General features: G+C 41.7%; 1 protein-coding gene across 1 annotated transcript; it reads right to left on the minus strand.

The window, feature by feature from the left end:
* Positions 1–653: 653 nt before the first annotated feature.
* Positions 654–27,830, minus strand: sacm1la (SAC1 like phosphatidylinositide phosphatase a). The gene is made up of 20 exons (XM_056399154.1): positions 27,490–27,830; positions 21,690–21,787; positions 20,333–20,407; positions 20,121–20,248; positions 16,119–16,268; positions 15,465–15,524; positions 15,323–15,356; positions 14,847–14,948; positions 14,631–14,716; positions 14,407–14,493; positions 14,243–14,311; positions 14,075–14,154; positions 11,352–11,450; positions 11,115–11,253; positions 10,291–10,360; positions 10,106–10,178; positions 9,893–9,986; positions 7,551–7,643; positions 7,413–7,470; positions 654–5,836 (listed from the first exon to the last, which is right to left on the minus strand). Exons 1-20 carry the CDS (start codon positions 27,516–27,518, stop codon positions 5,700–5,702), a joined length of 1,761 nt encoding a protein of 586 aa, XP_056255129.1. The 5' UTR covers positions 27,519–27,830; the 3' UTR covers positions 654–5,699.
* Positions 27,831–27,908: the final 78 nt, after the last annotated feature.

Genomic DNA, 27,908 nt, shown 5'->3' on the forward strand with positions numbered 1-27,908 from the left:
CTGACTAAAACTAATGAGGACACAGCCCTGATGAAGCAGCAGCTACAAATGCTGATGATGGAGAACTAATTAGATATGAGGCTGAACAGTACAGAGACGTGTGGGCTCACTATTTGGCAAGCAACAGGTCACAGTTGGCCTTATTATCTAATGTGTTATAACAGCTTATAAATGATTTATAAAGTGTTAACAAGCTAATTAATAAACTAGCTATAAACCATTCATAAAGCCTCTATAATGGGTCTGATTGTAAAGTGGAGCCTGAACGTGTGTCGTACCAAGAGGTTTTTCTATTTTGTCCATCCTATTTATATCAGTGAGAGTACTACATATTAAAATCTATTTAACAGCACCGTAAACTGCAGTTGACTCAACACTATGTTATATATAATATAGTGTTAGAACATACATGAGGATTTATTGCAGGACTCCTTAACTAGACTGTATTACTTTTAACTAGGGGTTCAAAATAAAATGGTAACTCAATGTATATTGTGTCTAAAAACACTGGAAACCACCTTGTGCAATGTAAACTCATCAGATTAAACAGAAGAAACACAGAAAAGACTGACTTCAGCGTCCTCAGTGGTGGTGGACTGTTAATGTTAAAAACCAAAAAAAAAAAAAAAAAAAAAAACATTAAACAAACAAAATCTGTGTGTTCACTGAAGTTTATTGACAATTACAGAAACCACTGGATGAAGTCTGGTTCTGGAAGGAGAGCAGTGAAGACCACTGAGGAGACACGTTCCACCACAAACTAAACTGATTCCGGCCTCCGATACCTCAGATTAGACTTGTAGATAAATGATACATTTAGAACTATACAACCCCACTGTTCCTAATATGTGACACTTAATGAGCAACCCACACACATAAAAACATCAACATCAGCTGTCCTGCACAGGGTTGTAACACCATCTGCAAACTTGTAACACAAATTGTAAACTTGGTAGGCAAAGTATCTGTGTTTCACCAGCTTCTTAATGATCCTAACAACAACTTTCAAACACACGTTCAAAGTGTTGCTGTCGAAAATCTTATCGAGCCCCTCCCCCACGTTTCTAAAAGCCCCAAATTCCCAGGAAAAGTAAAAAAAGAACATGAGCTCAGTGTTGATTAGTAGATATAATAATCACATCAAAAACAAATCAAGGTCTACTGAATAAGTGTGAAACCTTCAGGCTGTGCACGAGAGAAAGAAAATATTTACTGACTGAATGAAACATCACTTCCACCCATGGATTATATAAATCAAATCTGTTAATACAGATCTCATTTTAAAATGTGCAGGTATTTCAAGGACTTCACCTGCACAGTACAAATTACATGACATCACTGAACATTCATTATGGAGTTTGTGAAAGGTTTGACTAAAAAAATAAAAATAAAAAAAAACCTCAAGGTGCACTTACTGCTGCTGTTTACCAGCAACTCAACCGAGCATACAACCAAACCATAAGATGCAGCTGAAAGTAGTAAGTACAGAGTACCTGAAGTCCTGAAAAATGTTTTTCTTGTGTGCAGAAGTTAACATCCACAAGTTATTATCTCGTGTGCACATCATTCCATCTTGTTTGCACAAGCTATTATTATGCACAAGTTATCTTGATCACAACAGATCCAACTAGAATCGCCTGCCTCCTCCACTCAGACTAGTTTCAGGTCACATCCCTGTTTATCGTTTGTCATAGAAAATATGAACCATTTGTGTAAAACTTTGTCACAATTGCTGTGAAGTCTTGAGTCAAGGCTAAAAAGTGTTTAGTGAGGTCACACTGACCTTTGACCTTTGATCACAAAAATCTAATCAGTTCATCTTAGAGTCCCAATGGACATGTGCCAAAGGTGAAGGGATTCCCTTGAAGACTTCCCAAGATAGTGTTCAAAGGGCCAACACCAGTCTCTGTGAGGTCACCTTCACCATGACCTTTGACCACCAAGTTCCTTCAAGGCATTACTGAGATATCATGTCCATGAAAATGGGACAGACAGATGGACAACCTGAAAACAATGTGCCTCTGGCGCTGACTGTCGCTGTCACGGAGGAATAAAAACTCTTCAGCACTTCAGGACTCTGTCCGTACGTGGACCTTGACCTTAAACTGTCACCCAAACTTACAAAGTTCAGATCAAGATTCTACAACCTCTTGGAAATGCTAGCATGATAAGAGTCCAGCTAGATAAATGTTTAGACAAAAGTTTTAAACTCAATCAATCATTCAACCAATCAATCAATCATCGAAGGGCATGTTGGTGTGATCTGATACATGAGAAACCAAACCTCGCACCGCACAGCTTGTATGTAACATCACACACAGACCGAGAAGGGATAGTGACCGATTCTCCTACGACCAACTTAAATCAACATCAGAGGACGGTTTCAAAACCCTATCAGATCTTTACTGACGATATGAAAGGTTCAGTTCGTGTCCTCTCCACTGAGGGGCAGCTGTGTAAGGCAGTGATCCCAGAGATGAGTCGGATTCATTCTGTTCTAGTCTAGAGAACCACAAACCCCAATCCTCTGTGAGGAAACAGGCAACTGAACCAGACTGAGAACATTCATGAATAGGTGCACGCGAGATCATGGAGCCCGAACCGTCCGTGGCATGAACTGAGATGAACAGGCTAAAACCTACATGTATATAATGCTGTTAAAAAGATGGTGACCGATTGCTTTCCAGACCTTTGAATCACCACTCAGCTCAACGATTTACTCAGAGATTCAAATGTGTCTGGCGGCTCATCGACAGCCGTTTCCCCCAGTGGAGAAACAATCAACCGACCGATGCTTTGTAGGTGGAACTAAGAATGATGTTATCTTCTTCTAGCGGTAGAAAAATGACATCACATCAGCTGTACAGGTTGTTATGAGTTGATTTACAGAAATCACATTTCTTGAATTTACATATTTCTCTGGCGTACTTCTGTGTTGGCTGAAAACTAGGTCTATGAGACGGATACATCACTGAGAATGGCCGCCTCGTGGTTGTATGCCTCCGCCACTCAGACTAGTTTAACTTTGTGTATCCAGAGTCATATAAAATATTAACTATTTAATGGTGAAATTTTGTCATAATTGTGTGAAGTCTTGATTAAAGGCTAAAAAGTGTTTTGTGAGGTCACACTGACCTTGACCTTTAGCCACAGAAATCTAAGCAATTCATCGTTGAGTCCAAGTGGACATTTGTACCAAATTTGCAGAAGTTCCGTCAAGGTGTTACTCAGGTAGTGCATTCACAAGAATGGGACGGATGGACAACCCGAAAACAATATGGCTTTGGCAGTTGCCGCCGCAGAGGCGTAAAAATGATTAATGTGAATGTGATATGTACATATGCCGTAAGGATGTGAAAGATGACAAAAAATATGACATGATAAAACGCATTAAAAACTTCAGTTGGTGAACCATGTGTCATCGTTGATCTCAAGCTAATGACATACAGATCTTAACAGTACAGTGATCTTCTGTAGCGAAGAAGCTAACTACAGATTCAGGAAGACAATGGGTATGGGCTCAAATTAGGGTCAAAAAGGTTCTGAGCTTGTAAAATGATGTACAGAGATATTTCCAAAGTTTGTGGTTGTACATCAACCTTTATAAACCTGTGAAGAGAGCGAGAAAGAGAGAATGAATCCTGAATCTGATTGGACAATGACAATCCAATCACAAAGGAGAGTCCAATCAAAGGGCAGGTGGTTCTGTACCTTCTTCTCTGTAGTAGATTTTCAAGATGGACAATGTCAGGTTTATTTTTATTTGATGATGCTGTAGAAAATAATGGTAAACATTTAATGAGCTTTGTGTGTCTGCAAACACACTTGTGTCACAGAAGAGTCCACGCCCTCATCCATCTTGAAAACCTACTACACCTTTCAGGCAGAGAAGAATGCCACGGAACCACATGCCCTCTGACCCAACTCTGCTTTGTGATTGGACTATTATTGTCCAATCAGATTCAGGTGTAAAAAACAGGGTAAAAACTCTTTGACCCTAATTTGAGCCCATAGATGTCTTCATTCTTAATCCAGAATACAAAGCTCTAAATTGGTCAACTGCTTCGCCAACCCCTCTGCTTTTAACAAAAGAACCTTCAGTCAGCGCCGATTTAAATCACTGAACAAATCGAAGACGTGGGCTGAGTTGCAGAGGTCTGGATCCGCTGCAGTACTACCACTGGGTCAAAATGGATACATCTTCAACAGCTGTGTGCAGGCAGCACATGTCATGGTTCTCCAAAGTGCAAAAATAATGATTGTGAGGAAGGAAAGCAGTAAGCCATTAATAAAAACAGAATCATCACAGATACTCTGTTAAATTAGCTTAATAGGAAGACATATTGTTCACTCCAGTTACATAAAGATTAGCCAAATATTATATTTCATGTGCAAGTTTGTAAGACTCGTTACACTGAGAAGTCAACATGTACAAACTGTATAGAGTTATCTATATGTTGAAGTCCCACATCTTTCATTGTGACTGTTTAGGGTTGATCGACATTAAGGGAACAATCATCTGTTTGGGAAGAATGTGATTACATTAAGTATCTTTAAAGCTGCACTAATCAATGTTTTGGATATTAAAGGTCTATATAGTACAAAGGTCTCTGTCCATGTGTTGTTTGATTATAGATCAGGTCTAGCTTCTATATTAATACTGTGAAAGTATCAAAGCCTCAGTCCACAGAGAAATGCACACAGCCTGTATTCAGAAACTGAGCCTTAAAACCCGCCGTCAGGACTTGTGAAACGCAGTCACCGCTTTCAGCCATGCCCCAAGCCCCGCCCACCTGGATCCACAATCCAACATTGCAGGATTTGGTTTCTCTGAGTGTTTTACCTGAAATCTGCTATATTTTTATTAGCTCACTCAGAAAACACTCAGCCAATCAGGAGAGAGGCTCAGAGCCTCCTCTCTTCTGATTGGCTCACTGAGCTGTTGTTGCTAGAGCTCCAGAGAGAAGCCTGACCCAATATTTTTAGCTTCTTTCAGTTCATCATTTTGGTTTTAGGATCAACACCTCCTCTTATCAACCTCATTTCCAACCCACCCAACACCAAATCAATAATGAACAAACAATTAATGCAGCTTTAAAGGGCCTACACATATAATCCACCCACACAGGTGTTTCAACAACTACCTCTTGTGTTGGGACATCTTACACTGTTTATCATTTTTGTAGTAGCATGTGGAGTTTGGTGACATCACATCATGTACAGCATAGCTCCACCCCATCTTAAAAAACTGACAGAAACACCTGCGTGGGCATGTAGGGCCTTCAACTGCTGTGTGTCATGAAGCACAATGGAAAATGTCTTGTTAGAACATTTTTACTGGTTTAAAATTTTTTAAAAATGGTAAACAAATAAGAAGTCCCATCACAGACCGTCCGTACAACTGACAACCTAACACCAGCAAAGCCAACCTAAAGATACAGCAGGAGGAAAGCAAACCATGTGAAGCAGTGTGTGCAGAGGAAGGTCAAACATGATGATCTGACTGAGTCTGGAGGACAGTGTGGAGGCAGCAGATCAGTCTAGAGTCCAGACGTGAGGAAGATGACGGTGAAGATGACGAGGTATATGAGCCTGCTGGGCCCAGCTGCTCCACACGCACGCACACACACACACACACACACACACACACGCACACACACACACACGCACACACACACACACACACACACGCACACCACTCAGTCCATCTTCTCCTTGTGAACCAGTTTGGGGGCGTCCACAAAGTCTTGGCCGTTAAACAGGATGATGGCGGCTGTGATGGCGCTCGCAGCCCCCCAGAACATCACATAGGCCAAGGTCTCTGTCCACGTGTCACCTAGAAGACAAGCAGTATTCCATGATCCTGGTTTTCAGCCCATCACCTGAAGCTCTCAAACTTTCATTCACACCCTCCCACCCACCATCAGTTTCAGCTGAAAATATAGCTGCAGGTGGTGATAAGCCAGCTGCAGAATCTCATAGCCTCACATTCTGACTGCTTCCCTTTATATCCCCTCACATCTCTGCTCGAATCGAAAAGCAGATTATAGGTCAGATATATAACCTCCTTAATCTGCACAACTCAACACCTTTAGATCATCTGAAAAATGAAAGGGAAGAGGATTTAAATGAACAGATTTCAGGTGCAATTTGGCAGAGATAGGAACTACTCATCATCCATTTGTCAACTACACGCTGTCGTACAATTCAGGACAATACACCGGCTTCATTGGTCAAAGGTCAGACTGTCTAGAATCAGACCGGGCTGAGATCCCACACGCCACAGGTGCAGGTAGGCCCCTGCAGGCCTACTACACATGCTCCTGCAGTCAATGTTTAATACTGTCTCTGGAAATCACTGGTGTTATCCCCTTTATAGCATTGAGGTTTGGGGCCTGTATTTAATTGTAGTCTGTCTAACCTGTTTGCTTTTAATATATAATATATGTATTAATATTTTAACTGTATAAGATCACATACTCTACACTTTAACTTCAAAATACATCACACACACATATAATTATTGTAAGGTGATAGAAATTTGAACATTTTAGTGATATTTCATAGGGGTGAACTCAGTCCTGTTAAATACTCTGGTTCACAGACAGTGGAGAGAAACTGCAAAGTCACTGTTTCTAGTCCAGCGCTGCAGCTTTGGTGTGTGCATCTTCCAGTCACAGGTCATGTGTAGATGACTTCGACCATCAGGATGAGGATGCTCACATTCTGCTAACCCCAACCCCCATTGACTCCCATCAGTCCTTACCACAGCAGCCTGGGTTCAAATCTGACTCAGGCCTCCCTCTCTCTTCCCTAACTTTCCTGTCTCTCTCGCTGAGTGTCCCTGTTATAATAAAGCCAGAAATGGTCGAAAATTGTGTATAATTGTATAATGTATGTATGAAAAATGTATAATTGAGAGCGTGGCTGCTTTGAGTGACGGGTGGGTGTCGTCGCAGTTGGCTAGCTACTCACTGTCTGCTCAGGGTCACTGACTATGACCTCTCTGTTTGTGGTGTTGGTTCTACATGTAAATATCATGGTAAATGGACTTGCATTTATATAGCACTTTATATAGCAACTATATAGCGCTTTTCTAGTCTTAATGACCATATTACGTTCACCTGTTTTGTGAGGTCACCTTGACCTTAGACCAAACTCTAATCAGGTCAAGGTGTTACTGCAATATCGTGTCCACGACAACGGGACGGATAGACGGACAACCTGAAAGGCCTTTATGCCTCTGTGCCGGCTCTGGCTGTCGCCGAAGGAATTAACAGTCACTGGTGACTTTTCTCAAAGCCACCTGCACAGGTGAGACCTATTTCACTTCAAATTCTCAAATATGAATTTCTGTATCTTTACAAGGATTGATCACAGAAAAAGATAATGTGAGTATAGGTTGAACTTACCAGCCATGAGAAGACACACGATGCACATGGAAAACGCCACCAGCATGATGATGGGCAGCTGCAAACAGAACGGTGGATGAGATCAGCGGTCACGTTCACCGCTGCTGCTGATAACTGAGAAAACACTTGTGTACTGACCGTGAGGAACTTCCAGTCCTTCTGCACACGAAGTGGAGTGGGTCCATCCGACTCATCAACAGCAAAGTTACCCAGAAACAGATCAATGGAGTCCTGAAACCAGCAAAACCACAGAGACACTGTGACTGGACTGAACACACACACACAATCCCAAATCCTAATTATTTTATTATTGGGGCTGAACATGAAAGGTTAAAGAGGGTAAACAGACACACAGAAGAATAAAAAGAATTTTATGTCCGCCGTCATTTCCAAGAGACTGAAATGCAACTGGAACATTTTACCACAATCTTGTTAAAAACATGTTGCTATAGAGGAGCTGTGTGGTTATTAAACCATGTGCAGTTACTGGGTGTGTTTGTTAAGTCAGTTGACAGCATATTCTCTTCACTGACAAATTCAAGGAAGCTTTGCGTTTCATTTATTCAAGAGAAGAGTTCTCGAAGTACTCTGATCAGCCACAACAATGAAACCAACTCACGCTGCCAAAACATCTCAGAACCATATTATTCCTTGTTGAATTGAAGAACTAAGAAAGTCAGGTGGAAGTAAAGGTAAATATTTCAAAATAAAAGCCAAGAGGATAGAATGGCCATCCTATGAAGTGTAACATTATGCACAGATAGACATGAAAAATATTTCATCAGAAGTGTGTGTGTGTGTTAATGTATTATTTAATTGTGTATCGTGAACTAACAGCCTCATTAATTAGTTCTCAAAACAGTTCATCATTTCTCCTAACACTAAATCACCAGTGCAAAAAGCCTCTAAAACAAAACGTTGTTCACATGTGTTGAAACATGCAAATTCATGTATGCCAACTAACTATGTGTGGATACAAAGGAAGCTTGTACAAATACAATGAGAAATGCTAATTCTGTGTGTGTGAGGAAATGCATGAACTGTTTTGAGAACTGCATTAATAGTTGTGAGAATGATGTTTCTGATGAGTGAATTGCATCAAAGCTTTTCAGAAAAACTGTAATATGTGTAAACACACTGTGTGGTCCCTCCCAGCTAGTGTTGTCTAAAGTGACCAGCAGAGGTCTCCACTGTTTCCACATTATTGTTCACTCTTTCACCGAATCACTTCATATTCTGCTGCATGACCAAGCTAATGTTCACTGTTTATAGCTGCTGTTGGTTGTAGCCGACACTACGACCTTTATTCTGAAATTCATCAGTCAGACATCACATAGTGGACAGATCAATCAGCCACAGCCGTATTGATCATTATCATATCAGCAGCTTTTAGAGCAAAAGCCATAACTACATATAATGTAGCTGTTTAACACATTAGTCGCCTCTAAGGTCGAGTTTTAACACACACCAGACTTTAAAGAAAAACATTCACATTCATAGATATTCAGGATCTAAGCTTCTTCTCTGGTCCACGTCAGAGGAATAAACACATGATCAACACACTGTCTGTGCTATAGAGCGGCCACGCTGTCCTCTCGGCTTTCAGTGGTCAGGGTTTTAACGTTGTGGCTGTTCGTGTCTGAATTTCTTCAGTGATGATCGACTGTTGTGACAATAAAAATTTCCATATCAGTCGATATCGATATTTATTACGATAAATGCCACATCGTTATTTCTTTCAGGTTTAAAGGCTGATTTTTGATCCTGAGTGAAAGTTGAAGAAACCAGACAGTCAATGCAAGATTAAAATAGAAATCCTTTTAAGTCATTTTTACTCAACAAAGTTCTGCAGTGTGATACAGCACACATGTAACATGACTGCAATATAAATAAAAAAATAAATAGACCAAGAAGATCTGCACTGTGTCCTGGTGCTGGCCGAGCCTCCACTAACACTTGTTTTAGCCTGTAATTTCCCACCTTCTGTGTGTTGTAACGGGTGATATTGTTTCAAATGATGAAACAGGTTTGTGGTGTCGCCTGTCAGTGCACATTGCTCTGTTTTTTGTCAGACCGTAAATAGCCAACATATCTCCAAACTACCCAGGTTGAGTGGCCTCTCTTGTTGACAATATCTTTGTCCTCCGAGCTGCGTTCTCCTTTTCCTGTCATGTCGCCTATTTCGCCTTATTTGCTTACTCCACTCCGACTTCAAGACCGTCAGCCACTGCGCGCGTCCGTAACCAATATCACGCGCTGGTCCGCATTTACACCTCTCACCGTACATCCTAACCTGTACAACGTAGACCTCTATTCCTGCAACATGATTGGCCGTTCGTGATTTATTTGTTGGTGTGCTATAAGCATGGAAAATGAATTATATCCAACATTTTTAATGTTTCTAGGAAAATTTTCAAGGAAAATAATTTTGCGATATGGTTTAATCACCCAGCCCTAGTGATGATGTAACTACATCGTACCTGTCTGAATCCATCAGAGAAGTTGTTTTTGTAGTAGCGGATCATGGAGTTCCAGCCATCCATCAGCAGCCCCCACCTGGTCCTCTTCCCCGTCCTGATGGAGAGATGAACTGTGTTAAACAGCAGCCATGGTAATGATACTGCAGCGGGACTCCAGAGTACAACACACGTTAGTCAACTGATATGTGGTGTGGGGCTGTTACAGTACTGTACCTTGTGAAGTCTGTTTTCAAGGCTCCAGTTCCTGCGTACTGTACAGCGCATGCATTGGCATTGTCAGCCCATGCTGGTTAGAGAGCACACACAGAGAACAGTGAGGACGCGCTCAGAGGCCCAGAGCTTCTACTAAAACACACCGCACATGCTAACGGCCGGGCCTAGAACACAAGAGGACTTACCGTTCTTGTAGATCTTCTCAAACTCAGCCTGCTCTTCAATCCGCTGGCCCACATTCAGCACCCCCATCCTCTGTCCACACACAGCCAGGACACACATACTGGTCAGTCCATAAGCTTTCCAAAATACAAACCAAACACATGGCCCAGTGTATGGAAACATGTATTTAAAGAGGTATTCCACCTACATGTATCTTCTAACGTCCATTATCTTAGTATTTTTGAAATATTACAATTTTTGACGGAATGTTAAGCATCAAATTTGAAGTGTCACTCATCCTGTGATGAATAAAACACTTCTGGAGTTTAGGTTGGTTTGCCAAATTACTATTTTCAAGGTCAAGAAAAAATCTGATGCTTAATGCTTAAGACTAGAATCTCCGTCTCGCGGTTGTCTGCCTCCACCACTCAGACTAGTTTCAGGTTACATCCCTGTTTATCCAGAGTCAAAGAAAATATGTTGGTGAGAAAAGCGGTGTGAAGTCTTGTATTATGGCAAAAAAGTCAAAAATTGATTTGATTATGAGAGGTCAAAGGTCAAGGTCAGTGTGACTTCACAAAACACACTATCTATCTACCTGACTGTGGCCGGCACAGAGGGACAAAAAAAAACCATAACAGCTATTGAACTCATGTCAGTAGAGAGTACATGGATGTGACTGAAAGCTCTGGAAAAAAGACAGTAAGTTTTCTCATTTCGGTTGAAACATGCTGCACATGGGCCGGACCTTAGGGCTGGAATTACAATTAAACCCTGCATTCTCAAAAGCATTCTATGATTGTTTTGCCATCCCATGAGGCTTAGCAGCAGCGGGGGTTAAAAGTACCTGGAGCTGAGACTGCAGGGAGCGTCGGGCCAGCAGGCTCTGGATGACATTGGTTCTGTCCAGGCAGTCCATGCAGTTACTGCGGAAGACTCCTCTCTCTTGGGCCACCGTCTTCCCCTCTGAGTTCACCATGAAGTAGCTGCACACAGGAAAAAAAAAAAAAAAAAAAAAAACTCTGAATACTCCCTCACAGTAAACAGCTGCATATTCAGCCAGAACAGCTGCCTGGTAAATTACCCGTATTCATCTTGTATCTCAGAGACAGAATCCACTAAGATCTGGAGACGGTCCCATCGCATGTGGCTGCACTCTTTGTGGAAGTCGAAGGCGATGTAACTGAGGACGGAGGAGACAATGTCGCAGGATTAAAGTCCAACAGTCAGACGGTGCAGAAACAGATAGATAGAAATCAAAACACTCAAAACACTCAGAGCGTTTACATGCACTTCACAAACCGGTTACAGTTGGCTTTCTCTAGTAGACTGATCTGTAAATTCACTGCCTGTAGCTTCTGCCTCAAGGCGTCTCCATCAAAACAATAACAAAAGATGCAATTGGTTGATGTTGTGAAATAGCGTAGGGATCATGGGAGTTGTTGTCTTCACCACCATTACTGTAAGCTCCTCCCGGTTTGGCTTCCTTCAGTGTCAGTGGTTGAGAAAATCAAACAGACCCGCTGATTCTAACCATTAAAAGCACTGAATGAAGCAGTTTGACATTTAAAGTCAGAGTTTGAGCGACGCTGTACGGAGGACAGAGACTCAGGGAAGAGCTGGAGCTGAGATTGATGCTAACCTTTGTTCTGATTGTTTCTCTGATAACTTATGAAGCAGACGTTCAGCAGGTTTTTACCAGCAGCTGAATTATCCACAGAGGTGTCCTCCTCTCTTCAGTGACACAGGACAGGACGTCTCCAGCAGCTGGGAGCTGAGCTGTCTCACATTTCCTCAGCTTGTTTCTCTGATAACTTCAGATCCAGACGTCCGACGACTAAAATCCTTCATCTGGTTCAAATATAGAGCTGAAAACCACCAAGGTGTAAAAAGTGTATGTGGCTTAAAACTAGATAAAAGTCAATGTTGAGCTTCTGTCAGACAAACACAGATCTGGTGACTGTGGAGGCCATTTGAGTTCAGTGAACTCATTGTCATGTTGAGCTTTGTGACATTGCGCCTTATCCTGCTGGAAGTATCCATCAGAAGATCGGTACACTGAGGTCCTAAAGGGATGGACATGGTCAGCAACAATACTCAGGTAGGCTGTGGCGTTTAAACAATGTTCAATTGGTACTAAGGGGCCCAAAGTGTGCCAAGAACATATTCCCCACACCATTACACCACCACCAGTCTGAACTGTTGATACAAGGCAGGATGGGTCCATGCTTTCATGTTGTTTACGCCAAATTCTGACCCGGCCATCCGAATGTCTCAGCAGAAATCAAGACTCATCAGACCAGGCAATGTTTTTCTAATCTTCAATTGTCTGATTTTGATGAGCCTATGTGAATTGTAGCTTCAGTTTCCTGTTGTCAGCCGACAGGAGTGGCACCCGGTGTGGACCCCTGCTGCTGTCGCCCATCTGCTTTCAAGATTCCACGTGTTGTTGGTTCAGAGATGCTCTTCTGCATACCTCGGTTGTAACGAGTGGTTATTTGAGTTACTGTTGCCTTTCTATCAGCTCAAACCAGTCTGACCATTCTCCTCTGACCTCTGGCATCAACAAGGCATTTTCTCCCAGAGAACTGCCGCTCACTGGATATTTCCTCTTTTTCGGACCGTTCTCTGTAAAACCCTAGAGATGGTTGTGTGTGAAAATCCCAGTAGATCAGCAGTTTCTGAAATACTCAGATCCGCCCGTCTGGCACCAACAATGATGCCACCTTCAAAGTCACTTAAAATCACCTTTCTTCCACATTCTGATGCTCGGTTTGAACATCAGCAGATCGTCTTGACCGTGTCTACATGACTAAATGCACTGAGTTGCTGCCGGTTGATTGGCCTATTAAGATATTTGCGTTAATGAGCAGTTGAACAGGTGTACCTAATAAAGTAAGATACGATAAGATGAGCTTTATTGTCTCTAAGGAAAAATGGTCTTGGACACATTCAGAATCTGCTGTTAAAATACAAATCTCACAATGCATAAATATGTCAGTGATGCACGTGTACACACACACACACACACACACACACACAATACCAACAGCACATATACAGATGCTATCAGCCGACAAATTGTCTCTGTCTCTGTGCTCCTACACAGAGACACACAGCATGAAAAGGGTCTGGAGTGACACAAGATCTTCTGCCTCTAATAAAGTTACAATAAAACCAAAATATGGCCGGGGGCAGGAGAGAAACCTGATCACCGACCTGCTGCATGTATACACAGATTTTAGAGTAACCTGGTTGCCACGGTGCAGGTAAACGCATTGTACTGCGGTTTCTCTGATTAACATAGTTACATAAGTTGTACATGCATTCTCAGCTTGATTATTGTGATGTACTGTATTCAGGTATTCAAAATGCTGCTGCTGGATTATTTCTGGATTAAACAGGTTCACTCGCCTCCCTTCATTGGCTCCCTGTTAGATTTCAGATTGATTTTAAATGTCTGCTCTGCCCCCAATTACATATCTGATTAATTGACATGGCCCAACTGACAATTTAGATAGGTGGAAGGAAGCCTGCTGGTCACCTCAAGGTCAAGGTTTGTGACTAAGAGCCCCGACTCAGTGGAACTCTCTCCCGACTTAAACCAGACACTGTAAATCTTTAACTTCCTTTAAATCTCTTCTTAAAACGCCTTTTATTTGTCTTAACCTTTGGTAATGTCTGAGACGCATTTTATTTATATTGTTTTATCTCTTATATACAGTATATATCCCATATAATCATTATTTTAAGCGACTGTGTACTCAGTGAACATACAAACTGGGCAAAGCACTGGGCGACACTTACCTGAGCATACCATTGTTCATGCCTGACACCATCTTTGCAAAGGCCTGTTCTAGTGGCTTCTCTGAGCCCTTCTGATTCACCTGGAACAACAAAACACACATCTGTCACGGAGTCTTTCTTCTCTTTACTTTGGAACCGATAACGAAGAGCTTGAAGGAGAGTCCTCACCAGGTTGAGAATAGTTTGCTTTCCATAGATGAGGAGCTGAGAGTCGAAATGCCTCTGGAAACCATCCATCTACACAAAGTTTTCAAGTGGTTAGCGTCCAATTTTCACATTTAGAAAAAAATAAATCGCTATTTAGAAAAAAAATACACAACGTCTCATCTTACGTGGCTGGTGGTTTTGCTGATTATAGGTTTAGGTTTGTATTTGAGGTTGGGCCTCTGGCTCCAGTAAAAGGGCATGGAGCCTCGTGTCTGGGGATGAAAAAAAAAAAAAAAAGTTAAGTCATTTCAAAAATCATTTCTGAAATCTTGCACTTCTCAAACTTAAATGCTTTAACATCTGATCTAAAAGACAGAATGAGAATATGAGCAGCTCTAATAATACTTGCCTGTACAAATGAAGCCTTTGCTCCCTCATACAAAACTATCTGCTCAGTCTCCACAAAGTTAGCAGCATGGCCCTCAGAGTCGATGCCTGTGCAGACAGCGGGACAGTGGTGAGGTAGACAACATTACCTTCCGCTACTGTTTAACTGCTTAGGAAGATGTGATGGCTGTCGGCTGCTTGGTGCAGTTCAGCAGTGGCGCGTTTCGGGGTCTGTTACCTCTGACGTAGTATCTGACGCCGGCCCGGAAGCAGCTTCTCCTGGATATGAGGATCCACTCAAAGATCTTCCCATTTATACGACATGGCTTCATGACGATGACTGAACCAGGACGGTCAAGGAAAAGTTTAGCTCAGGATCTAATCTTATATGATCTTATTTCATTTGATCTAATCTCTTCTCATCGTATCTCGCCTCATCGTATCTCATCTCACCTTATCGCATTTCATCTCACTGTCTCATCTCACCACATCTCTCATTTTATCTAACCTCATCGCGTCTCATCTTATTTATCTCATTGTAACTCATCTCATCGTATCTCATATCTCACTTCATCTTACTCACGTCATCATATCTCATCGGGTGGTATCTCATATCTCATCTTAGCACATCTCCTCTCATTTTATCTTAACTCACCTCATCGTATCTCATCTTGGAAAATCAGAAAACAATAGAACATTCAGTGGAAAGGATACATCCATGGACAACAGGAAGTGCAAACTTATGAAGCTATGGGGAAACAGTCACAGTTATTCAGATGAAGTAAAATAAGAACAAAATGTTCACTAGCATGACTGAAAAACAAATGGGCCGTGGCTCGAGAGTAACATGTGTTACCTCTGGCTGCGCAGCAAGTTCTCTCAGGAGGTTCCCGTTCCACACGAACCTCTGATCTGCCTGAAAACCACAAGCAAGTAAGATATCAACACATGATTGATCAGTAACAGGAGCAAAGGCATATGACACTTAAAAACAATGATCATTGTGAAGTCATTAGCTCGTGATTACTATTTCCAACATGTTGTGGAATCCATGACATGAAGAACTGAGGCTGTTTGAGAACAAAGGGAGGAACTACCCAGTGTTTGTGTGGTGGTGGTGTTCCTATTAAAGTGCTCTGTGAGTATAATCAGGCTTTGGATACACACACAATACTTTAATATCAATAATTGATAGTTTGGGTCTGCCTGTAAACCTGTTTGTTAGTGCTAGTGGTCCTGTACAGCAATATGTCGTGTTCTACAGGCGTGTGCACAAGGTCATGCATACATACCACAAACACAAGGGTGATGTGACACAGACGGCTGGCATGACAGAGAACAACCTTACTACCATTTCTAACCAAAAACACTTGAGTGCAAAAAACGTTTATCAATTATTTATGATAATTGTTTTGTTTTCATAGAAACAAAATCGATATGCAGCACTTTTCTGCCAGAGGAAAATGCTGTTTGGACAACACGCCCTCAGGCAGTTCGTCCGACGTCTCACCCTCTCCAGCAGACTCATCTCCTGGAAGTCGGGGCTGGTGTTGGCCAGCCGCTGCAGTGTGTGTGTCAGGTCGTAGTCGGTACAGAAGTAGAAGCCGTCTGTAGTCAGCACATTGTTGATCATTGACAGGAAGGTCTTATTCTCCTGCGACTAGAAGAGGAAAGGAAACAGACTTTTAGATTTCAGGAAAATTCATGACGATACACTTTGCAGAGTGCAGGAAACTTCACACTACTTGTACCGTATGTGTTGGGAATGCCCGGATGCAACTTTTCCTCTCCATATACCTCAGCTCGATCTAGTCTACGTCTGCTGACTGCCAGGGCTTAAAGCTGTTGCATACCAGAGCCTGTATTTATCCAACTTCCAAGAAAAACACTGCGGGATGCTGTAAAGTAAATATGAACACAAGCTCCGTATTTCTCAAACTGCTAAAAGTCCAATTTTGAACTTGAGTAAAAAAATAATAGTAAAAGTCCTACTCAAAAAATTAAGTTAATAAACTTTAAAGAGACTTTTTAAGTCCAAAGACATTTAATAAATAGTTTTTAATCTTAACTGTTTATTTCCCATGTTAATTATCCCTGGAGATTTAAAAGGTTATTTACTGTATATATGTGATTTTAAACATTAATACAGCAGCGAACAACTAATTTCTATGTAAAGATAAAGTGGAGTAATGTCATCCTGAGCAGAGAAGAAACCACACCCCCCCCCCCCCAAGACTGAATTTCTTTCCCAGTCCAACCGTGGAGCAGATACTGGTCTGGTTTACTGAGAGGAGAATCCTATAAGCTGCTTAAGGGTCCAGCTGGACTCGGAACTGTTTTTTCTTCTTCTCCATGTGTCATTTGATGGTTCATAATGTTTTGTCTGTAATGTAATAATGTTTTCATTAGTGGTGGCTACAATAGACACTATAACGTTAGCTTACTTGCTGTTTCCCATATTAAAAATGCGTTTGACAAATATTGCTATCTCTAGCTGGCTAACTGGCAGCATTGCTGTGAAGCATATCACATCAATGCTAGCATGGGCTAACGGTTGTGCTTAGATAGTTTCTTGCTAGTTCTTGTGTTCACAGTAACGTTCTTCAGTTGAGGTTCTTGTGTGTTTAGTGACACTTTTGTGTCATTTGACATCTATGACATCTAGTGGCAGTGACGATCATTTACAGAACCTTTAAATACTTCATCCAAATAAAATAAGCTTTACAAAATAATCATCATTCTATACGTTCTCGCAGAGGAGCATTTTTTAAACAAATGTACAACATGGCCGATGGAGAGTCAATCTTGACTTGTACACTTGACTGGTAGTAGGAGACAGTCACTTAATGAATGTGTCTTATTGCTCACACTCAGCAAACAATGTTTTTACCCTGAAGTTGGAACTTAGGGACTTCTGTAATGTCATTCTTAGCAGTTTGATAAACACAGGCCCAGGTCACACTAAATCTTTGTTGCATATGAGGTAAATGTTTGGTGTTTTAAAACCAGCCGGCTACACACGTTCAAAAGTAAACCAGAGACTGACTACAGCGGATTAAATCTGCCTGCTGACAGAATGGGTGGTTGGACACTAGAAATGAGAAGCTGCTTTTGTTTATCTGTCTCATATCAAGGAGCCATTGTTTCAAAGGCAATAAGAATTACAATTGTAAATGTGCCAGTATGTGCCAGGCCTGAGTGGAAAACTTTGACGGATAGCAACACAAAGTAAGGGCAGGGTTTTTTTTTTTCCATGGACCTGGGTTTAGTGAAGGGTCAGTGTGTAGACTGTTGCTGTGTTGCTGGCGAGGCTTAGCTCGCCCTTCCACCTTCCCAGTCAGTCTTATGCAGCAGTGACAGTCGTATCAGAGAGTTCCGTGCTTTGTAGTCTCTGCTGGGCTAATAGGATCTGGCTGCTAAGCCAGTTAGCACAGAGAGTGAGGCCTGACGTCCTCCATCCTTTCACTGTTCACTCACTCCATCTGCTTTCTTACATTCCTCTCACTTCATCAGCTCTGTGCTTTCCACTGTTAACTGTGATTAGACTTATTGACTAGTTTGTACTGTCACTACCATACAAAAAGAGAAAAATTTAAGTATCATCTGCTCGGTAAAAGCCACACACTCTATTCTACAACCTTCTTTCTCATTGTTATTTCTACACTGCATACACAGTGTTTTACCATGAATTACATAGTTTCCAGCTGCGACTGATCGTTCAATTAGTACACCAGGAATAGAAGCGGCAGCAGATTAATAATGCACTGCCTGCTTCACTGAAATAAGATAGCACTGACTGCAAAGACCGACTGAAACATGAGGTCTCAATCAGAGAGTGGACGCCCGTGAGACGCCCACACAAGTCGTCTCAATCTCCAAACCACTCACCACAGCAGTGTGATAGTCTACTGGTCTATCACACAGTACCACAAAAGTATTCACAACCTCTATCACTAACCTCAATGAGCAGGAAAAAAAATCAGAAAAAATAAGTGACTGCTGTCTCAAAACTGGTAGTTTAAGATGAGGAACACGTCACCTGTGATGCGGCTCGGTTACAGGTTACTGGAATGTTGGATTTCTTTTCATTATTAATTAATTTCTTTCATTTTTTATTTTATTTTTGTCAGAAAGGTCACTAAAATATCACTGTCTCCAGATTCAGCTCCTAAAATGGTTAAAAAATATATCTATATTTTCTCATTTTTCAATGACATATTCAGATTCAGCCTAGACACTGAAACATCTAAACTTTTCTCTGTCTTTTTTTTTGCTTGGAGCCGTGCGTCACCTGAAAAATCTAATGTGTAGATCAGCTGACACAGCACGGTGTAAACTATGTGTAGCAATGTACTACTTACTTCTGAGTACTCATGGGTCAGACTTTCAACATGCTGATGGGCGTCACGGCTGGTGTGATCCCATCACAACAATGTAGTTTCAATTGAGCTGATTTTATATGACATCATTTAAACTTGTGGTGTTTTTTTTTCCTGCTGCAAGATCCTCTTAAAGAGGACCTACTATGGCCATTTTTAGTGTTCATCCTTTTATTCTTGCTGTCTGATAAAATACATTTACATGCGTCAATGTTCCGCAAAAACATTTTTTTTTTTTCTGGACATCATTTTTCACTGGCACTTCAAGTGAAAAACTGACCAATCAGAGCCCAGTGTGCTCAGAGGACACAATAATAATGCAGACTTCAGAAATCACTGTTGCAAAAATCAAGCATCTATCTGCGTAGGAGCAGTCCTCCTTGAAGTGCTGGGCTTACACTTTAACATTGGAGCAGTAGAGAAAAGGAAAAAGGTTTCTCCAGGCACTTGAGAACAGGTGTCCTTTTGTCATGGTTACAAAACTAAAGAAAAACCCTCAGTTTAAGTTATGTGCTGTGCCTTGTGTGGGGGCGTGCCAAGCTTACAGGTGGGCAGTGAATAGGTCGAGGAAGTAATGTCTGGACCCCCAACAAGGCAAAATTGGGTTTTGCCCTGACAGAGTTTCTCCCTTTGGTGTGAACTTTGAGCCTTGTGACTCTGGAGACCATTTACATGCAGAAAAACCTATATAACACACTATAGGAAAGGGAAAACTCAGAAAAGCATAATCGGTCCTCTTTAATAAATAACAACTAAGAATATTTGTTTCCCTGAAAGTTTCATTGTTGCTTATTTAGACATAAATATTCTATGTTGCAAAGACATATATAAGATTTCATGCCAACGGTTTGTGAAATACTCTCGTCCCACCCAGAGTCAAAAGAAAATCCTTTCTGTACTGTGTCCAGTACAGAAAGTCCTGGAGCAGTTTACACTAAAAGCACAGGACAGCTGCTGAGTAAGCAAAAACTGTTCAAAGGTCTTCTTCTTTTCACGTGTGACAGGGCCAGGATGTTTGAAATAGCATTAACTTCAGGTAGTCATTAAAAAGCCTCTGTGTGGAAAAGATTTCTTATCAGTAAAAAACACCATCAACAGGAAACAGGGTGAAGCTGCAGCAGTGTGTAGCTGACCTGGATCTCCGAGAGGTGCAGCACCGTCTTCTTGTAAGAGATCACATCAAAATCCACCGCCTTCCACACGGCGTGGCCCAGGAGGCTGCCCACGTTCCTCTTCCTGGTGATGACGATCAGGTACATCCCTGTGCGGTGTGAGCGGTCAATCACAGCTGTTTCACTGTACAGGCTTCAAAGACAACACCATGTCGTATGACAGAGGAACCTACCTGCCACCAGGCGAATGGTTCCCATGATGCCACATATAGGCCTGGTGACTGCTGAGGGAGGAACATCCTTTTTACCTACGGTAGATTGATAAGGCAAAAACAATCAATAACCCATATGCTTATATGTTATATTGATAAGGATTCATTGATTATTTGTTCAATAAGACGTTTGAAAATTAATCTACCATCGAGTTTCATGAAAACAAAATGGCATAATATAATGTGCAGGAAGATCACGTCTTGAATGATATGATGCACAAAGAGGAAGCGTATGACTGTATGATGACAGTGTTGTTATGTTTAATGTGACAACTGGGGAAAGCTCACTGATGTTCCCCCACATATTCTTTTCACAGTCCGATTCTAGCAATGATCAATTTACAAAAAAAGATGAAAGTTTTTCCCTGTGTATTGACAGGTTTTCATCTTAAGGTAAATGTCTGTTTAAATAGGAAGAGGAACGTGTCAGTGCTCCAGGGACATTCTGAGCCGTCCTAGAACATGTACAGTACCACTCAGGTGGTGAATGATAATATGTAGAGGTGTGCAAAAAAACATTCATCATTCACTCTTCTGACAGTTTCTTTATTTGTGATGCATTTTCACAGAAACATGACAAACTGAGTCTGTTACACTTGGACAGCTTGTACTGCTGAAAGTGATAGCTAGCTTAGCCACATTTTCATAGCCTAGCCTGTTAGCTTAGCTTGACCTCTGCCTGCATTGCAGCTTTTCCTCTGAATGGATGTTTCCAATGTGGCATTATTTGCTCGACACAAGTCAGTAAATGAAATCATTCAAAACACAAACTACTTGTGTTCATTCGCCTGCTGCTGGATGCTACGCTAATTACTAGCTGCTACATCCATGGTATGGTCTAATATTACTGAGCTGGATGTTTGTCTGACGCTGCGTCAGATTCTCAACATGATGAAACTGTTCATAAAGTCACTCTAACATTTGATCATGTGATCATAGTTGACTGATCTATGTGAACTTGTCACCGTAGGAACAGTGGTTACATCACCTTTGAAACGAGCTGCAATGTTACAGTGCACGTACATCATACGTGTGCTCCAGCACTTATATAAATAGAACTACACTTATATATATATATAATATATGTATGTATGTATGTATGTATATGTAAATATGAAACATATAACGGCATATACTGTATGACCTATTACCGACTTTGAACCTCTACTAATACACGTGGAGAGTGAAAACAAAGATCAACAGAAAGGCTTCAAAAGGCAGTGACAGCTGAGATGGTGTGTCTCAACCAAAGCTTAAACAGTTTTGTCTGTTTATGTCAGTAATGCACAATGTCTTTAAACTTTCGAAGACTTTCTACCTGCGAGGGTCATCTCATTTGAGACCCTGTCGATTGCCAGCACAGCGTCAGCCCCCTCATCGCAGGCCTCGATGAAGAACTTCTCTGGGGTGGTGTGCCTGGGAAAGAACAGAGAAGATATTAAAGCCGATTAAAAGCTTGCTCCTGTAGCTTGCAAATGTTTCATCAGCTTCACCGAACATCTCAGCGTCAATGTACAGATGTAGCTCAGGATGCTAATGTTCTCATGCTCCAAAACATGTCAGCTGCTAGTGTGGCAGCAGCCACGACAGCAAGAGGTCAAACGATGCAAGGAGCATGACTGACTGATCTGCAATCCAGTTTGACCACTTACAAGCTGTTTAATTAGTTCTAGATCAATAGACTGAACCAAAGTAAAGAGAGACAAGAAAATGGTAGACTTCATTTACCTCAAATGCAAAGGGAGCCAGCCTTTATTTATAATTTCCCCTGACTTTAAAAACATATTTCATCATAGTATGTGTATGCTTCCCTGTTTTCTTATCCATTTTTCTATATTCCCTATGTATACTGAACAAAAATAAATTCAACAATTTTGTTTTTGCATCCATTTTTCATTGAAAAGTGTATCTGAGACTTTCTATATACAGAGAGGGTTGGATTTCTAGGGTTAGGGTTCTTATCCACGAGACAGGAAACGTGTGGAGAGACAGGGGTATGAGGTGCAGTGACGGTGCACCGACTAGGAGTCAAACAGTGGACGTTTCAGCTTAACCCCTGGGCCACTGGGGTTCTCAAATTAAGACATGTTTAATCTGGAGCGCTTCAAAGCACACTACCCCAAAAAACGCAAGGTGTAGTGACACTCCCAAACATATCCTCTGTGATTATGTCACAACCTGAGGCTCAAAGTCTGTCATCACAGTGGGATTAAAAGAGGATCAAAATACAAGCTAAGCATTTGATGTTTTGGAGGTCCTGAGGGGGCGGCGTGAGCAGAGAGTCCTGGACGGATCAACGTATCCGTCCTGCTGAGATGGTCTGAAGAGAGACACTGAAGATGGTTTCAAAAGGCCTTCTTGACGAGGAAGGAACCCAACTGTGTGAAATGAACTGGAACCTGCTTATTGATGCAATAATCCAATCAGCCAATCACGTGGCAGCATCATGCGGGTACAAAGCAAGAGCTTCAGTCAATGTTCACATCAAACATCAGAATGAGGACAAAATGCGATCTCAGTGACTTCGATCGTTGGTGTCAGATGGGCTGGTTTGAGTGTTTCTCAAACTGCTGATCTCCAACCTTGAGGTGGATGGACTACAACAGACCACGTCAGGTTCCACTTCCTGTCACCCAGACCAGAAACCTGAGGCTGCAGTGGCCACAGACTCACCAACACTGGACAAGTTGAAGACCTGGTCTGAAAGATGCACACACCACTTCCTACGCTCAAGTTGGGATCGATAAACACAAACTTGACAGGAGAATGTGTGCACCTGAAAGCGTGACCCATGCGTACGAACAGGGGGTGAGGTGTTGAACTGAAGCCTCTCATATCATACGTCACTTATTGATCCACTTCATCATAAACATTCAGACCTGCTTGTGCGAGTGAGCCAGAGCTATTCCATAAGCTGCGTCCCAATGTAAAAGATATGAACCAACTCTGATCAAGTTCTGCTCAATATTTCATCAGTGCTCACACACACATTAACAGCTGCCGCAGCCCTCAGCCTCACACTGTGTTTTGTGTGTAACGCTGCCTCTATTCTCCACAGGAACAAAATGCAGATCAATATCCATGAGGGATTTTAATTCACAATTCATGGTTAATTGTGGGAGTGTTTTGGGTGGAGCTTGAGGCTTGCCGAAGTGCACAAATTTTCAAGTAGATTGATTTCTAAAGGGAAATTGCATGAAGGTGTCTGTGTGTGTGTGTGTGTGTGTGTGTGTGTACGGTTTGATATGTCTTATTGCTGCTAAGCTACGGATACGTGCAGCTTTGTAGTCAACTGTGACTCTGACGTCCCTGTGGAGGTCTCTTTCTCTTGTGGGGAACAATTACATAATACACTAAACCCATGATCATCTGTGTGGAGCAAACCATGTACAGTAATCACAACAGCCCTCACACTCTCTCACCACATTTCCTCATGTCTGTCTCCACTGTCAAACTACTGAATAAAGTGAGAAGAGAGAGAGAGAGAGAGAGAGAGAGAGAGAGAGAGAGAGAGAGAGAGAGAGAGAGAGAGAGAGAGAGAGACCAGGACTAAGTCCAAATGGCACACACTCCACCAGGTGAGCGACCAGGGCTATCTCTATAAGATCTTTCTTATTTAGTCTCTCACACAGAGCACAGCCTCCGTCTGGATCCACAATAGTTTAGTCTTAATTTACTTCAACTCAAGAACGTAAAAGACTTTTATTAGAGGCAGGTCTTTATGTCTAACTCCCTCTGTTTGAGATGTAAAGTTTGTCATAGCGGTAAGTATGAAGCTTCTCCCTCTCTCCTGCTCTCTCTGCTCAGTGTGTCTTATGTTTAGTTATTCCTCTGTGTCCTTTAGTACATGTAATGAATGTAGTTTATTTGCTGAGATGGAGATGAGGCTCAGTGTACTGGAAGTGCTCCTCCTCTTCCCTGCAGTTACAGAGCAGCCGGGAAACCAGAGCAGCTCATTAGGCTGCGGATCGGCACCCCAATGACCAGTGGTGGAAATATTATCAGTCAGTCAGTCAGTCAGTCAGTCAGTCACTCAGTCACTCAGTCAATTAGTGACATTAGCAATTATAGGGCTTGCCCCGCTCTTACGTCCCACCCAAAAATGCAGGTAGTGGAATAAGCAAAAAGAAACAGAAAGTCAATTGAGAGAGATTGTTAAATATTAAATTGAGATCTGTTATGGCAGACACGTTCTGATAAAGCCGCTTGATTTGATATGTTAGCTCGAGCAGCAAAAGTTTGAGTAACACAGATTTTAATCCCTGCTACACAAAAATGTGACCTCAGTGGAGCTCAGGGTGATATAGTGAAACACTCAGCTGCTGCACTGGTGACAAAGCCACACAAACACTCTATTGTTGGCCTTAAGTAATCTAGACACACTAAACATGCCTGTGCTACACCAACACAAAGTCGAAATAATAACTGTTACTGCTGCAACTGCGCTTTACTTCAACATTACTACTGTGCTGGTTTTTCCTGTATTAAAATAACTGCTGGTTTTCATTCATTTCAGTGGAGCATAAAAAACAATTTGCAGTGACTTGAAACCTTGAGCTTGGTCACCATCCACAATTAAAAACTGTGCAATGCATCATCATGTAATAATAACAGCAGTTTGAAATTACCAAAACTACACACGATCTTCACTGGAATGTATCAAGTTTCAAGACTTCTCAAAATGATCAACACACAATAATAAAATGAGTATAAGTCAATGGCTGACTGCAACGCGAGGAATCAATTTTAAAGGCAGGAATATTAGTATGGTAGAGACTAGGGGTGGGCATGATTATTCGATGATCGATAATTGATCGTTAAGAATTTTGTCGATCACATGCAATCTGATTGATCTAACGTGTGTATCAGTGAGGTTGTGTTGTGTAGTGTCTTGAAGCAATACAATGAATTTCACAACGTCGGAGCAACCAGCCGGGGCGCAATTTAAATTTTCAACAGAGAACAATGTATACGGGCTTCTTGGAATGAAGATTTCATTGAGGAAAAATATGCTTTTTGTGTATTTTCTGAAACAGGCATTTTTTAGTATAAAAAATGTATAATGAATCGATTATTTAACGATAATTTTCCTGATGATTGATCAAGGAAATTTCTTCAAGTGCCCATCCCTAGTAGAGACCTGGGGCTCAGAACCCCCATGACACAGCAAGTTAAATGACTAATATGATAAATAAAACACATTTTCACCAAACAAATTATGTGTTTTTCTGACTTTTCTAAAAATGATTACTTTTTAGTGTGAAATACTGGAGAGTTTTACCTCTTCAATCAAACAGGCTGAAGAAGGGAACGTCAATCTTACGTTAAAGTTATACATTAATTCACCTACCTAAAAGGTCCCATATAGTATAGGTAGATGTCCATGTGTTGTTTGATTATAAAGCAGGTCTAGGTTCTATATTAATACTGTGAAAGTATCAAAGCGCTCAGTCCACACAGTCTGTATTCAGAAACTGAGCCTTAAAACCAGCCATCAGGACTTCTGGAACTTTGTGATGTCACAACAAAGAAGTCACTGCTCTCAGCAGAGATACTTGTGAAAAGAGATGGCGCATTTACAATAATCTCCTGTAACTCTGTCAGGTGAGTGTCTCCACCTCTCCGCCAGTAGCCGATCAATAGAAAATGAACTTTGTTCGAGACCTGTTTGTGTCTAAGCAACAAACTCAGAGATTTGACAACACAGATCTCTCTTCTCTCTGTTGGTTCTGGTTTCACTGCTGCAGTACAGCTGCCGACATCGCTTTCCAGCCACACAAGTTTAGAGGTTAGTTAAAACTGAAATAAAACTTGAGATTATTTGCTTGATAATGCTATTATTCTTATTAATATTGAACTGTTTTTGAAGGGAAAACAGAGTATAATTAGACTGATGTGATTTTATTCTTGGTTGATCAGATATTAAACTAGCAGATAAAAACGAGCGGCAAAATCAAGTGCAATCTCATGATATATTAGTGTTATATTGTGTTGTTATTTTTTGACAACAAGCAATCACGACCACGCCCACTTAAGAGACAGGAAGTGTAGACCATTTCTTCCCATTGGCGCTAATGTGTTCTTCTGTTATAGAGTTATATCTTTGCTCTCAGCCACGCCCCAAGCCCTGCCCACCTGAACCCACCATCCAACCTTGCAGGATTTGGTTTCTTTGAGTGTTTACCTGAAATCTGTTCCATTTTTTATTGTATCACTCAGAAAACACTCAACCACTGAGCTGTTGTTACTAGAGCTCCAGAGAGAAGGCTGAGAGAGGAGATGTAAAACTACAGAGATGGTTTTTGGTTCTTAAAACCACAAATATATCTTCTTATGGATCAACACTTCAAATAAAACACAGACGAAGAGGAAAATATATGGAGCTTTAATCTATGTGTTCTATAGTCTACACGTTGTGTCAAAGGCATCTCCACAATGCCTGTATGTTTCAGCTAGAGTAGTACAAACCTCTTTATCTAAACTTGTATCTGGCGCTTAAAAACCCACCATGTCAGCATGCAGAGGACGAGGAACACTCCTCATCCTCACTAACTACAACTGTCAAGACAGGCTGACACAGTACAGGTGGCAGGAAGGACTAGTAGGACTGGACAGCCCGCACTGTGAATGAGGGATCAACCAGGGTGTGTCTGGGAAAGTACACAGAGCTGTGTCAACTACCATGAAAGTTATAGAGGACAGAGGGGGCAGGCTGGTTGAATGGAGTCTCCAACAGACCCCGGTATGGTAAAGCTGACGACAGACCCGTCAACAACCCTGCTGCTGCTAGCTAGGTTAACTAACTTTCTGCCTCCCTGTTTACACCAACCAACTCCCTGTTGGCCGACGCTGACAGCCGCACACACCTCCTGCCGAGTCTGCATCACGGTGCCAACGTATATTCTTCATAATGAATGAGTGCGGAGTGAAACTTGGCCGGTTCTTGCTCTACCGGCCGAGCCCGTCAGCGAACTTCAGCTGCTGTGTCATCTAACCCGCCGCTAACTCCAACTACCGGCTAACCCGCTCAGAACCGCCGCCTCATATCCGTCTTTTGACAGACGTGGAAATAAGAAAACGGATTTTAGAGAACGATTAGCCATATTATATGTACTTACAGATTGTATCTCTCGTAGGCGGTCGCCATCTTCGCTCCGTCTACCTGACCTCAGTGACGACAGCCGTGAGTGGGTTATATGTATGTGTGTGTGTGCGTGTGTGTGTGTGTGTGTTGCCAGATACGAGCTGTGTATCCCGTAGAGGGCGTCGTACTTAAAATGCGGATTTCCCTTCCAGCCCATGTGAACCTGGTACCCCTGAAAGGCCCGATGATGGGTGGTACTTGTAGTTCATTCACTGCAACTAGGTGCCTTACGTTTTTTTTTTTTTTAAATTGGCAATCTTTTATTACAATCACACTCAGGGTAAATACAGAAACAATACAAACAACTAAGCAAGCATTATTAAGAATAAGAACATTATAGGTCATTAAAAAGAAAACGAATAAATTAATAATTAGAAAAACTAAAGAAAAATA

Source organism: Seriola aureovittata, chromosome 16, assembly GCF_021018895.1.
Source record: "Seriola aureovittata isolate HTS-2021-v1 ecotype China chromosome 16, ASM2101889v1, whole genome shotgun sequence".
In the NCBI taxonomy this organism is placed as follows: Eukaryota; Metazoa; Chordata; class Actinopteri; order Carangiformes; family Carangidae; genus Seriola; species Seriola aureovittata.